Source organism: Exserohilum turcica, assembly GCF_000359705.1.
Source record: "Exserohilum turcica Et28A unplaced genomic scaffold SETTUscaffold_3, whole genome shotgun sequence".
Classification (NCBI taxonomy): domain Eukaryota; kingdom Fungi; phylum Ascomycota; class Dothideomycetes; order Pleosporales; family Pleosporaceae; genus Exserohilum; species Exserohilum turcicum.
The window spans coordinates 1,395,248-1,409,774 of record NW_007360136.1 but is presented as its reverse complement, the minus strand read 5'-3'; the positions used below and the strand labels follow the sequence as shown (position 1 = coordinate 1,409,774).

The 14,527-nt window shown below is 53.4% G+C and overlaps 4 protein-coding genes across 4 annotated transcripts; 3 read left to right on the top strand and 1 right to left on the bottom strand.

Moving 5' to 3' along the window:
* Nucleotides 1–1,893: 1,893 nt before the first annotated feature.
* SETTUDRAFT_137105 (uncharacterized protein) lies at nucleotides 1,894–3,961 on the top strand (the record flags this gene model as incomplete). The annotated part of the gene is made up of 4 exons (XM_008029234.1): nucleotides 1,894–2,082; nucleotides 2,166–2,430; nucleotides 2,476–2,787; nucleotides 2,835–3,961. 4 exons carry the CDS (start codon nucleotides 1,894–1,896, stop codon nucleotides 3,959–3,961), a joined length of 1,893 nt encoding a protein of 630 aa, XP_008027425.1.
* Nucleotides 3,962–4,310: 349 nt separating this feature from the next.
* SETTUDRAFT_163701 (uncharacterized protein) lies at nucleotides 4,311–5,918 on the top strand. The gene has a single exon (XM_008029233.1). It carries the CDS (start codon nucleotides 4,371–4,373, stop codon nucleotides 5,898–5,900), a length of 1,530 nt encoding a protein of 509 aa, XP_008027424.1. The 5' UTR covers nucleotides 4,311–4,370; the 3' UTR covers nucleotides 5,901–5,918.
* A 4,709-nt stretch (nucleotides 5,919–10,627) lies between these two features.
* On the bottom strand, nucleotides 10,628–12,092 carry SETTUDRAFT_163700 (uncharacterized protein). The gene has a single exon (XM_008029232.1). It carries the CDS (start codon nucleotides 12,028–12,030, stop codon nucleotides 11,026–11,028), a length of 1,005 nt encoding a protein of 334 aa, XP_008027423.1. The 5' UTR covers nucleotides 12,031–12,092; the 3' UTR covers nucleotides 10,628–11,025.
* Nucleotides 12,093–12,602: 510 nt separating this feature from the next.
* SETTUDRAFT_32149 (uncharacterized protein) lies at nucleotides 12,603–12,995 on the top strand (the record flags this gene model as incomplete). Its single annotated transcript, XM_008028819.1, has 1 exon — nucleotides 12,603–12,995. One exon carries the CDS (start codon nucleotides 12,603–12,605, stop codon nucleotides 12,993–12,995), a length of 393 nt encoding a protein of 130 aa, XP_008027010.1.
* Nucleotides 12,996–14,527: the final 1,532 nt, after the last annotated feature.

Below are 14,527 nucleotides of genomic sequence, written 5' to 3'. Positions count from 1 at the left end.
TGCTGTTGTTGTTGTTCTAATCTGCAATTGTCTCAGTTCGTGCCTAGGTAGGTAACTTGTTGAGTGGTTGGATCGGAAAATTTTAGGTACGTAAGTGAGCGGGGTGGAAATGCGAACGTGAATACTTGGAGCGACCAACCAATACGCACCTTTTGCTGCTTGATGCTTTTGCAAACTCTGGTTTTTGAAAAAGAAAAAAATTGTTAGAAGACACGTGATGAGAAGTGGGTTAAAGACAGCGTGTCAGGAACCTTTAGGTTGGTTGCGCAAATGGAAAAAGTGGTCAAGTATGTCGCGCAGCACTTACTTAGCGGCGGCGATATTTCACTCGATCCTTGGCCCAATCTTGCTTGTACTCCCACGCCTGTAGCAAGTACTCGTATTTCAACAGATTCTTCTAGGATTCTGTGAATGAACAATTGAAACAAATTTGTTAAAAATTGTTAGCATAATGAGGTACATTTAGAGGCTACTTTGCTGTGTACCTGAGCGACCCGGGGGTTGACAAGATGAGCACTGCTTGACTGCACCTTGTCAAGAAGTTTAACAACACTTTGCAACCTATGATTTTTGGATATCATCGCAGCACTAGAGCGCTTTTTTGTATCGTCACATGTCCCCGAGGTCTGCTGTTGTAACAATACAGTGTCAGCAACTGACATCGTTACTGTCAGCCATATTTTAATCGACCAAGAGTACCCCGATAAGTATTTGAGATATTGCCAGGAATCTCTATCACTAGGGCTACTACGTACTCTTCACATCCAACCGCGCTGTATTTTTAGCAGAGGGGACAGGCTAGGACTTTGGATTGAGGTTCGTTGCAATTACTCTAGACGCGGGACTGGCATAGAAGCACTGGTGTTAGTTTTCATTATAGAAATACCATCATCTGTATAATAAAGATGAAGTTTGTCAGTAGTATTCGTCAGAGTTAGAAAAAATTGAGAATTTGCTATATTAAGCAATGCATTCACAAGCCTGACATCTACGCAATCGCACCAAAGCAAGAGAACTGTGGGTTGCGACGAGGCTCAGAAGACATTTATCTCATTACAGAATTGGTTGCAGTCTTCCATATCTTCCCATTGTTGTATCAGGCAGACGACAAGAAGGCATCATGAGGGTTGAGTCTAGCTGTTGGTATTTGATTTCGTTCACAACGCCTTCGTAATTGTATAGTTCCGTATAAAACGGGCCATTCTTGAATGTTCCTCGGTGGCATCCGATTAGTGGCCTCAGCGGAGGTTGCCGTGGTATCTTGGATAACAAATGTCATTGAAAGCCACGCTGAACAACCGGTATCACTATCACAGTAATCAAAAGGCACTATTCCCCTGTGAGTAGCTTCTCAAGTTATGAATATGCATCAGCATGGCCACTTGGGATCTGCGCTGGTGGCAAAAGAGCTGACGAGATCCGGGGATGGATGCAGAGTCCATGTCGGAGAGGAGCGAAAAGCGGCCGGATTCTCGGGACGCTAGTCGGCGCTTGCCACCCATCAGGAAGGAGAATGCTTTGATCAAGCTTTCTGGCCGAGCGACCTTGTCAAAAGCTTATCTTCTTCACCAATGACAGTTACACGTGCCGTCTTGCGCGGCCACAGCAACGGATATGTCGATTTAGCGCAGCACCAGATCCGCGGTTGAGCCGTATGCACGCGCGTTATTGCCTCCAGGCATATAACATGGCGTTTTCTCTGCTCAGCCCCGGGTACCAGCAGTCCAGCCATCGTCAGCAATGAGGTTTCTTACGTGCGGTGTGCTTGCGGTCACCATCGCCTCAGCTTGGGCGTGTGAGGGAGACCACAGCTGCTACGGGCCACTCCAGGACGATGTCGTTCTCACCCGAAATGTCCGTCGGATGCAACCCGACGCGCAAAATGCTACCACCATGCCAAAAGGACCTCTGGAATGGGGACAGATCAACTTCCTACACACCACGGATACCCATGGATGGCTTGAAGGACACATCAAGGAGCAGAACTACGGCGCTGACTGGGGCGACTTTGTCAGCTTCACAAAGCACATGAAGCAGAAAGCTCGCAAACTTGGTGTTGACTTGCTTCTGATCGACACAGGGGTTAGTTTCTGCCATTGAGGCCCTGGGGACGAGTAGGGCTGCACGTGTGTGGTGAAAATGGCGCCTATACTGACCGGCCATAGGACTTGCACGACGGTGCCGGGCTCAGCGACGCGACAACACCCAACGGCAACGTCTCCAATGCCATCTTTGAAAACATCGACTACGACCTCTTGACTATCGGGAACCATGAGCTCTACGTGACCGAGATTGCTTATGAGACCTTCAGCAACTTCTCCAAGGTCTATGGAGACAAGTATCTTACCAGCAATGTTCAGATCATCAACCCGGCCACGGGTCAGTTCGAGTACATTGGCGCTCAGTACCGTTATTTCACCACTGAGCAGGGTATGTCGCAAACTCTAAATGTAAAAATGCACTGACATCCTGTAGGATTGCGCATCATGGCGTTCGGTGTGCTCTTTGACTTTACCGGGAACAGCAATGTTTCCAAGGTTATCAAAGCTGCTGACATGGTCAAGGAGTCGTGGTTCCAGCACGCCGTCAACTTCACCGAGCCCATTGATCTTTTTGTGGTCACTGGTCACAACCCTGTGCGAACCACCGCTTCTAGTAGTACCATGGGAACTGTGTTCAAGGCCATTCGCAGTATCAGGCCCGATACGCCGATCCAGTTCTTTGGAGGCCATACGCACATTCGAGACTTTACAGTCTACGATAACAAGGCCACTGGTCTCGAGTCTGGTTTGTTTCCCAAGCTTCTTGACCGTATATTCCTGACCGGAGTTTAGGCCGTTATTGTGAGACGCTGGGCTGGCTTGCAATGTCTGGTATCCACTCGGCTACTGGAAAAGCACCTCAAAAGCCCAAAGGCGTACCGAACCCCTCTCGCCCTGCCGTGGTGCAGAAAAGGACAGGAAATTTGTCTGCTAGGTCGGTCCCAAGCTCCTCGACCGTCTATGAGCGCAGATATCTTGATTGGAACCGAAACACGTTTGAGTACCATGCCGAGGGAAGCCAGCGCTATTACAAGGCGTTTGACACCCCCCATGGTGTTGAGGTCACTTCGGAAATCACAACAGAACGAGCTAAGCTTAACCTGACCAATCTTTACGGCTGTGCGCCAGCGACATACTGCCAGTACTGCAAGCCATTTCTGGCCGAGGGTAACATCTTCAAACTTCTCCAAACCGCCTTGGCTACGGTTGTCGTCAACGAGACGCGCAAGGACACCGCTCGATTCATCATCATCAACACCGGTAGCGTGCGCTTCGATCTCGCCGAAGGTCCCTTCACATACGACGACTCATTCATCGTTTCGCCATTCAAAGACGTCTTCCAATACATTGCTGATGTGCCATATGAGCAAGCATCCAAGGTGCTCGATATCCTGAATGCAGGCCCATACCAAAGAAAGAAGCGCGACCTCGAGTCGACCGACTTTGGCTTTAGTCCTATCCTCGCAGACCGCGATACCTGCATTGACCCGCCACTCACTCACCAATATGAAGGACATACTCGTCGTTCTAGACAAAGTGGCCGCCTCATTCGCCGCCAATCGACTGCTCCAACACCAGGCTATACCACCACAGACGATTTCGGCACCGACGGCGACGATACGATACATTCACGCATTCCAAACTACTCGCAACCAAACGATCTCCAGGCCAATGCTTCCTTTCCACTTGACGGATCTATGCCAAAGAGTGTCGATCTTGTCTTCCTGGATTTCATCGCAAGCTACATCATTAACGCCTTGAATGAGCCTGATGTTGGTGGCAACTTCTCACTCAGCCAGGTCTCGAACTACATAGATGGGAACTTTACAACCAACAGCTATTTGCCGGCGTATGCGAAGATTGCGTGGCAGAAAAATGTGCCAAACTGTCCTGTAGGCAAGGGAATCGGTAGTTCGTAGGGAGGGTTTTGTGATGAAGTTATGAAGCTATAGAGTTATGTAATCCACTGTACAGATGATAAAGAGTGAACACTGTATTCGCCATTGGTGTCAGTTTCAGTCTGTAAATATAACATTTCTCCGTACTCGGCTAGGTTTTGAAACTGCCCCTGAAAAATGCAACGTAGAGAAGAGGCGACATGCGGTGGTTCCAGAAGAGCCCCAGTGTGGATTACAAATGACGTGTGTGGGGTCGGCGTTGTGCCCCTCCGACCAGGGTCCGTAACAAAAAAGTTCGCCGTCCAAGGCGCAAATTGGCATTTCTAAGCAACAAGACCAAAACTCGTATATCACTGTGCAGACGGCAGAGCGCCTCTAGCACTACACATTTCCTTTCCTCTCCTCCTGCAGCATACACGAAAAGCACACAATGGCCGTCCCCAACCCCACTTCGAACCAGCCCCAGCACGACGAGGAGGACATTGACGTACATGATGTGGACAACACGCTAGACGCCGAGGAGGCGGAAGAGATTGTCGAGGACGATGGTGATGTGCCTATGGACTCGGATGACGAGGGCGAGGAGGGCCACCAGATGGAAATCAACCTGCAGAACGATTCGATTGCGCATTTCGACGAGCACAAGGACAGCATTTTCTGCATAGCGCAACACCCCGTACACCGCGAAATCATTGCGACCGGAGGCGGCGACGACGTGGGCTACATTATCGATGCGTCGGCAGCGGCAGCAGTGCAACCAAGCAGCAACGGACAACCTGCGGAGCGCGAAGGATTGAAGAACATATTCACACTGGATGGACACACAGACTCGGTCAACGCCGTCACGTTTACTGCGCCCAAAGGCCAGTTTGTGGCGAGTGCCGGTCTTGACGGCAAGCTGCGCGTGTGGCAGGGCGTACCAGACGGCAAAAAATGGAAGTTTCTGGCTGAGGCACAGGAGGTCGAGGAGATTAACTGGCTCATCCCGAACCCTTCACCCGACCACCCGAATGTGGTTGCTCTCGGCGCCAACGACGGCTCAGTATGGGTGTACCAGATCAGCACGGAAAAGGGCAACGAGCTGCAAGTCCTGCAAGCATACTACCTCCACACGCAGTCATGCACCGCCGGTACATGGTCGCCTGATGGCGCATTGCTTGCGACGATTTCCGAGGACTCGAGTTTGTACGTATGGGATGTATTCGGCGATGCAGCGTCACAAGGCCTGACTGCGACCACCGACTCGCAGGCCGTGGTTGGTCTTACGGGTCACGATGAGCGTTTCCGCGTCGAGGGCGGCCTCTACTCTGTTGGCATTGCACCATCAGGCGCGTTTGTTGCGGTTGGCGGTCCAGAAGGCCAGATTCGCATTGTCGGTCTACCTCGTCTTTCTCTGGCTGGGACAGCCCAAGCATCGACATCGAGCGGCGGTGGAGGCGCAAAGAACAAGGCTGGAGGCGGCAAGCAAGCCGGTGCCAAGGGTGGCGCGTCGTCAGCCGGCCAAGCTGGACAGATTCTGGCCAGTCTGCAGGCAGGAAGCGACAATGTTGAGTGCCTCAGCTTCTCGACTGCACCGCTTACACTCATGGCCGCCGGTAACGTGGACGGCTCCATTACCCTATTCGACACCGCACATCGCTTTGCCGTCCGGAGGCGGATAGAAGACGCTCACGCCGATGACGAGATGCCACAAGCCGTTGTGAAGCTCGAGTTTGTTGCAAAGGAGGGACCAGGAGGATGGTTACTGACAAGTGCGGGATACGACGGAGTGCTTCGGCGCTGGGACACACGGGGCGGAACTGCCGCAGCTGGCAAGGGCCTCGTGGGAGAGTGGAGAGGACATCGTGGTGGTGGTGAAGGAGGCGGCATCATGGCTTTTGTCCAGGGAGACGGTGAAGCAGTAGTCACGGCTGGTGATGATCATGTTGCCCTCGTCTTCAAGACGCCTCTCTCTGCATAGATGGTTTCATAGAGCAATACCCTGATTGTAAAAAAAAATGTTACTTTCACGTCTGCATCCAAAGAAACGTCATCGTGTCCTTGCCCCATTTCCACGATTATGCCAAAAGTAGAGAGAGGCAAAGGGAATGTGTTTCGCACCGGTTAAACTCCCCACTATCATCAACAGTTTTACGCAAAGTTGCTTGATTGGGATGGCGTGGCGGCGCTCCGAATGGTTGAGGCGTCGGAGCATGTCTCCTACGCCTTTCATTGGTATTTCCCCGTCAGCTATGGGTGAGGGGGGGGGAGCTCGGTGTGTTTGAGCCGGGGCCAGTAGCAACTCCAAGGTCAAAGCGAATACGAATGCAAATACGTTTTTTTTGTTTTTTTCTTTCGGCCCTGGACAAGGATGGAGAGGGGGGGGGGCTTCTTCTCTCCTTGTGATGGATAGAGATTGAGATTGGCGAGATAGAGTGGAAAGTGGAGATGCAGTATAGCAATAGCAATAGAGTGGGCGTAGTGGTAGCAATCAATACATCATGGTGGTTACAGATTACGCCATCGGCCGTCTTTGCATGTGCATCTGCATGTGCATCTGACTGCTTGCTTGTATCCTTGCTCTATACTCTATCTCATGCTATCCTATCCTATCCTATCCCATGCGTAAACGCTGTACACCTCTACACGTACATGCATCGCTACCACTATCGCACTCGCATCTGCATTCTTCACCACCCCGATCCAACCGGGTACGGTACCCCCCATACTTGTCCGGCACACCAACAAAAAAAAGCAAGGGAAAACCGGAAAACCGAAGGAACACACACACACACATGCAGCATGGAGTTTGCAAACAAGGGAACCGAAAAAAAGCCCGCTTATCGGGTGCAAGACAGAGAGGAATGATCGCCGCATAACCAAGGGGGCATGCAAGCTGGTTGGCTGCGGCTCATACAGCCGTTCCGTGGACCAAAAAAAAAGAACGGCATGTCACATTTTCCCCGCTTTCTCGCTGTCTGTTTTGCATTCTGCATTCCGCATTTCACATTTGTGATTTTTTTCCCATTATTTTTGCCAGATGCAGGCCGGCTAGACTGGTTTCCATGCGGACTTGTTTCTTGGCGAGGCTGGCAGGTTGGGTTGGGTTGGGTTGGTCCGCTTGTGACGTCATGGCACAGGATACATAGATGCCCCCCCCCCCCGCCGCCTTCAAACTTTGTCAACGCAGTGGCAGAAATGAGATGACCCACAGTAAGAATGTGGGAAACACGCGTATACAGCGGGAATCGGAGAAAGAGGGTCACGCAAAAAGCTAAACAAAGGTAACTCAGCCGGGGGGGATCTGCGAAAATCCTCTAGGTGTACTGTGCTATCGGAAACCCCACTGAAAAAAAAACACGATTGCGTGCAGCGCGAAACACGAACGTGTACATGGGCTGAGGTTCTGTCTTTACTAGAAATGGGGGAGACGGGTTTGAATGCGAAAAACAAGGATACAATATGGATGGATATTGCATGCTAGTTTCGGCATTGTAGCCAGTACGCAGAAGACTCGCCGTCGTCATCCTAGGTGTAAAAAGAAGCATGTCATTAGCAGATGCAGTGGCGAAGATGATGATGATGATGATGTTAATGGCATTCATTCATCTTGAATTGCAGTAGTACAATAGGTGTAGGTGTATGCCAACTTACGTACACGTCGTGTATAGTATGTATACATGGGATGATACTGGTTTTCACATCTGCCTTTGACCCTGTAGATTGTTTACGGACGGACAGCCGCAGGCGATGTATTCCGCAGCCTATCAGGTCGAAGCCAAAAAAAAATAGACAAAGGGAAAAAAAAATAAAAGATTTGCCACGTTGATTCTAGAGAGTGAAGCGGAGCAAGTCGCACAGGAAAATACTACTTACGGGTAAGTACTGGTATAGTCGTCGTCGTCATATCTCCAACCGGCATAGTATCCCGCGCTCCAATCTCCAATCTCCAATCCCCCCCCCCCTTTTCTCGCATCGTGCACAGAGAGCAGCACGAGGCTCAAGATTGCCATAGGGCCTGGTTCGGGAGTAGCATACATATGCATACACATATCTGGGAGCAGGGAAAGCCCCTGCTGCTGATGCTGGACCCGTTTCCACATGTATGGATGTGGGCAAGGCCCCTTTTTGGAACATGTACTGTATCCATGCATACAGCATACACGCTTGCGCTGTCTAGTTCCCGCGGACAAGGCTAAATACCTGCTTAATAGGGTATGTGCTGGATGCTGGACGCTGGGCTCGTGGTTGGCGAGTACAAGCGGGAGAGAGCGCTAGGGCCCTGAATCATGGTGTGGCTTGGTGGCAGTGGCGGTGGCTTGGTGGTAAGTGTTACGTGAGATGTGCATGTGTTTGGTCCGCGGGGGGCAAGTGGAAGGCTATGGCTAATAAGTTACAGGTATGGGGGAGGGCCAAGTATGGGTAAGAAGCGGGTTTTGTGACTGTGGCGTGCGGTTATGTATTTGCGTGGAGTACTATACCGTATGTACTTACAGGACGATTGTGTGGTAAAGTACAAGGTATGCAATCTGAAGAGTACGTGTGGCCAGATATGCGTACAGTACACAGATGCACAAGTACTGTAGAGCTGAGGGTGTGCACGTGCAAGTGGGTTAAGCAAGACATCAGACATGTTTCCCTTTACGCTCACCCATTTTGCAACACAGCAATCAAGCAAAGGGGAGGAAAAGACATGGGGACTTTGACCTTTACCCGCATACCACCCTACCCATACGCACACGTTTACACCATCTCAGCGGAATCCCCTTCCCTTCCCCTTCTGTTCCAGTCCAGCCCTCCTTTGCCCTTCTTTCTAGGTGTATGTTGATATTACCAACGACGGGCAAATATGCCGAACCCGCATAGCTGTCGTTGCATGTTGACCGTGTACAGTCTTCTCGCCAAGTAAGGTGTACGTATACTCTATACGGTGCGGAAGCGCAAAACGAAATTCCCCACATGCCCATATGCCGGTGCAAGTTGTGTGTGTCGGGGCCAGGGAACATGTCGTCATTTTCGCTGCGGAGACCCGGTTTTCCTTGTCTGCTCCCCCCCCCCCCCCCCCCCCCCTTCTTGCGTGCATGTGTGTGTATGTCTATGTGTATGTGGTCGCCAGTGCCAGTGCCAGACTAGGTGTATGATGTGGATATGGATGTGGACATGTTCGCCCGAAGAGCGGGAACTTGACACATCATCTGGCAAGGCGCGAGGAAAGAAAGAGCAAGAGGTTTGTGGCCGCGGGGCGCCGGTTCGTGCCTTGTAATGTGGGGACGCCAACGTCTGTGTCTGCATACTTACCTGGCTGATTACCGAGTCTGGAAGCATGATGGGGACCATCAGCGTTTCCGAGGGGCGCATCCCCAGAAGCGCGCGGCACACGGAGCCGCAGCCAGTAGGAAGGAAAAGGGGACATGGTGAAAAACCACGGCGATAGGAAACCTTGATATGCTAATTGCCGTTCTTTTTCCCCACATTCTGCATGTCTGTTGTCGTGTGTAGCTAAGTAAGACTTACATGACTGTATCCACTTGTTTGCTGTCGCACCGCCCTTCCACTTTCTGTGTGTGTCATGGCTTGCAAAGGTGATGTATGTATGTGTATACACATCAAACGATACGCTACATGCAATGCCTCCTACACCTAGTGGCAGTAGATACTTGTGATGTGCAACCAGCCCCAAGCCCAAGCGAGACGCCCTGATCAGCACCAGCACGACGCACGCCCGTTTTTTTTTTCCCCTTTTGCACCGCTGCCACTACGTATCTGTATCCACTATTCCTCTTCGTCATCTAACATGTCTATAGCACCCTAGCCACCCACCACTTTTATACCGGCGAAAGAGAAAAAAAAATCATACAGAGATATACATGCAAGTAAAAACCCGCACTTGTGGTAGACAAGAAAAAGACGCGATAAGCAGTTCACATAGCTGCATACAGTACACACACACACACACACACACACATGTCCCGTTTTTAGTTGTTATTGCAGGGCACATGTATACTTCTGCTTGCAGGGTATACGGGGGTACCAGTCGGTACAAGTAGCAAGTAGCGTCTCACACCCTCGCCGACACGTACCCTTGACTCGACTCGACTCCGACTCCGACGATGATGATGATGATGATGATGATAGCGACGACGACGATCCTTGACCCAAATGCAGCGGCTCCGACTTCCCCGTTGCCGTTATAGGTATACACCCACACCTAGTTACGACAGCCATCTGTGTCTGTCTACCGCTTATCTTGACCCTTAGTTGCAGTCCCAGCCCCCTCCACCTGCCAAGTACTCGATGATTTGGGCCGGAATTTGCTGCCTTGCCCACTTGTAGCATGATGATATGTAATTGTGATTGTGGCTTGTGCGGGTGTGGGTTCTTGTTGCAGCCAAACGGGTGCTTGCTCCGTGGGCCAATGGGAGGTGGGGGGCGTTGCATCATAGCTTTGTGGGTTTTGTGAGACAAAAGGGTCGATTGCAGACGGTGACGGACGTGACAGGGTGACAGGTGGGGACGACCAGATTAAGGTTGCTGCATCCTGTGCGTAAGCGGGGAAGGGGGAAGGGACGTTGTAATGGGTTGTGAGAGCTGCGTGCGTCATGGTGGTGCGAAAAAAAACAAGGGGTCCACCTATTTGGTAAGGGTTACGGCACAAAGGTCAACGTCACATCACTCGACAAGCGTCAATGAGAAGAGCCGACGAGTTGGGCAAAAGTAGCTTGGATACTATAGCAGCAACTATCGACATAGAGAAGTGACGTTCATCATCAACTTCAATGGCTTCCTAATCATACACTCGTATACGTCGTCGTCAGACTCGAGCCATTGCTTCAAAAACGCCCGTCCATCAGTCGGCACTGCTGCAGAGCATATGCTCCAGCCCAAGACTGATCAGTGCTGCCAATATAGAATCATGCAAGATAAGAGGTAAAAAGATGAAGCTTTTCTTTGCTGCTCACAGCACGCCAAAAACCCCGGGGTATCGTAAGAATCGTTGGAAGAGAGGTGCAAACAGCTAGCGTGCTCGCGTACCAGGAAATGAACTCAAGGTCAAAAGTCGGAAAGCAGGCTCGGTGGCAAAAAAAAACTGGCCAAGGGGGCGCTTCTTACGGCGCCAAGTCGTCCATGTCCTCATCCGTAAAGTCCTTGAGGAGTTCGAGGCCACCCATATCGTCGGCATCTGCCGACGTCATGGATGTCATGCTGGGTTCGCGGCCATGTTGGCCGGCCAGGTGAGATACGGGCGAGGTGGGGCTTTGATGCGTCGTGCTGTGGCGTGACACTGAATGGCGCATGTCGGACGGGGGAGCTTCCATACCAAGAAGGCCGCCTGCACATCGCGCCAGGTATTCGTCAACCGCCCAGAAGCCACAGCCAGCATGGCGGAGGACTTCGTTCTTGAGGTTGAGCACTTCCTCGCGGAGCAGCGCCACATTCTCCTTGAGCATCTTGTTCTTGGCCGAGAATTCGCGGGCGCGGCCTTCGAGGCCATTGATGTACTCCTTCTTGCGCTGTCTGCACTTGTGTGCAGCGACGCGGTTCTTCTCGAGGTGGTTCTGCCGGGCAGACGACACCTGGAACGGATAGCCGTCAGCCGTGTAGGCCTCGACCATCTGCGGCTGAGACTTGGGCCTACCCCGCTTGCGCTTGGGGGGCTGTGGGTTGGCGTCGACGTTTTCCTGGTGGGGTGGTACAGCAGCACTTGGCAGAGTGGCAGTAGCGTTGTCGTGATTGGCAAGTGCTTGTCTGCTGGTGCGTCGTCGCTTAGGGGAGGGCTCCTCTGGCGGGGTCATTTGCAGCGGCGAGGGTGTTTGCTTGGGCCACAGAGCCGTCTCGTTGCGGAGCTGCTCAACAGGAATCGAGTTTTCGCGCTCATGGCGCAGGGGGTGCGTGGGCGAGCGCTCCTCGGGCGGAGTGACCTGGCCATATCGCTCCAGCGTAGCATGCGTGAGGAGCGAGGGCGGGATGGAGAAGGCCTGCGTCGCCATGGAGGCGGGGTTGCTGAAGGCAGCGGCCCATTTGTCCTGCTGGGGATTCATGGTTGCCGAATGCAGAGCACTGAAGGCATCGCCGGCCCAGTCGAGCTGAGGCTGCTGCTGGATCTCCGTCATGGGGGGCAGTCAGGGCAGGCTGGCAGGCAGTGTTGGTGTTGAAGTGTGCGTGGTGGTGGTGGTGGTGGTGGTGGTGGTGGGTGATGTGTGGTTGGGGAGAGAAAGTCTTGTTTGGGAAAGGCAGTCAGTGCAGCAGGCACTTGGGGGCAGGCAGGCAGTGGTAGTTATATGGAGTGGCCGCGGAGGGAGCAAGCAGGTGGTGGAGCCGGGAGAGTAGGCCGTGGGGGTGTTGGCGGGAGAGCAGGCCGTGGTGCAATCGGAGGAGCAGGCCGTGGCGGACAAGCGAGGTTGAGGTTGGAGTGCAGGAGGGAGGGAGCAGGGAGAGAGGCAGCGGTGGAGGGGGCCGGGGCAGATATGGGAATTGGACAATTGGGGGCTCTGGCAACATGCGGAACTTGCGAAGGCGATTGCAGGGGAGCGGCTGGCGGTAGCAGCAGCAGCCGTAGCAGCAGCAGCAGCAGCAGCAGCAGCGACAGGCCGTGGCTTGATTGGGTGCGCCGTGCGCCAAGTGACGTAGCGCGGCTTCGGCATCGACGATGAGTATTGTCATCGGCCGTCTGGGCCTTACCCACATGGGCAACCTGGATGCCGACATCTCGATCTGCCCTCTGCCCTCTGCCCTCACCCTTGGCCTCGCCGTCCACGTCGCCTCTTGCACTTCCGCTTCTGCTTCCGCCTCCCCCGCCTCCCCCTCCACGTCCAGCTCTGCTGCTGCTGCTGCTGCTGCTGCTCCTCCTGCTCCTCCTGCCACGCCGCCCCTTCCCGGCATCTCTGCCCGTGTGGCTGCCGTGGCTTCGTGCCACCAGCCTTGTTTGCATCCACACGGCCAGGGCAGAGTGAGCGTCGCCTCCCCGGAGCCCGGCGCTTCCGCGGAGCCCACGACGCTGCCTGGCAGGTTCCATGGCATCCACCACCAGTCTGTCGCAGTGTCTAGGTGTAGGCGTACCCCGTGCCCGTGTGGCTAGCGGTCAACATGGCACATAAATCAATGATGGCCTGAACAATGCACCTATTCACCCAGCGTTCCGAGGCTGCTGCATGCCGAAAGACGCGCCGCCATCAGACACAGCACGTGTAATGACGATTAGCCGCTCCGAAACGCTCAAGCACAAGCACAAGGCCTGACGCGGCGGCATCGAGAGGGGCTGATGCAAAAGTCGCCCCCGGCCCATTGGAAAGTGGCCCAATTCCCATGATTGCGCCGGGAAATGCGATGGCGGCCGCTCGCTTGTTGCGCCTCCCCTGTCGGCTTGCATCATTGCATTGCTTTGGCTGCTCGCACTGGCACCGGCACCGCTGCCCAACAGCCTCCCCCACCTGCACTTGCATCCACATCTGCCCGCTGCTGGTCCGTAACGTAACTTAGCCGAAAGATAACGGTCCGTCTGCACGCACTCACACACACACATACACACACACACACTCACTCACTCTTGCTCTGGTGCTGACATGCGCCTGCCATGTGTACCAGCATGCAATCCCCTGGGGCAGGAGCGACTCGTACCCACACCCGCACCTGCTGTAATCGCCGTATGATATCATTCAGCCGCGTAACAAAACAGTCACAAAGGGAGCCATGCGCCCCAATGCTCCCAATCCAGCAGCTTCGTAATTTCTCCGAGACAGCTCCGTGCCCTCCCCACCAGCCCTTCAACATGAACGCCTTGCACCGTGTATTCTGCAACAACCAATCCCGCTAGCCTACACCTAGCCTTATTTCCGCAGCGCCGAGTCAATGTCGCCACGCCCTTGCAATACAATGTTCAGCGCCACATGGATCTACACGAAAGAGTTTGCACCTGGATTGCGGCAGCACATGCGAGGGTAGATCGTCTAGCCCATGCACATCAAACGCACCTTGCATGGCCTCTGCCCAGAACAGGCAGGTTACAGTACCCGTGATGACGATGCCCCAAACGCTTTCAAGTGCACGTGGGCTGCTTGCGTCTTGCGTAATCACTCCTTGTTCTTTCTACCACGCTGTCCACGTGACCCTTGCAACTGCCCAGACTCTGACACCAATGTGCAAAGACAGACTGATGAATTCCCATGCTATCCACCTGGCTACTCGTCTTCCACGTGCACATGCTCTTCCATTGCAGCGCAAGCATCCAAACACGCAATAATCCATGTCAACTGCTTGCACTAAGCTTAAAACTCTTGCCTTTTTCATCCTCTGGCCTAGCGTTACAATTCCTCCTCTAAAGATTTCTAGCACGTCGACAGCTTGCAACTGCACATCGTCGTGGTCGCGATAACGTAAAGGGGCCCAAAGCGCTCTAGCGCGCTTCGTCATGTCTTGGCGGGAAGCGCGACGCGCACCGCGTCGGCGCAACAGTGCTTGCTTGGACGAATCCCCATTCACCCTCACCATCACGCCGACCCCACCATGTGCTGAAGAGCCCCATCGCGATCGCATACACGCATACACGCGACCGCAGCCCATCGCCCACCCACTCGCTCGTGCCCCGTAATCCCAATCAACCGCCGCCGCCAT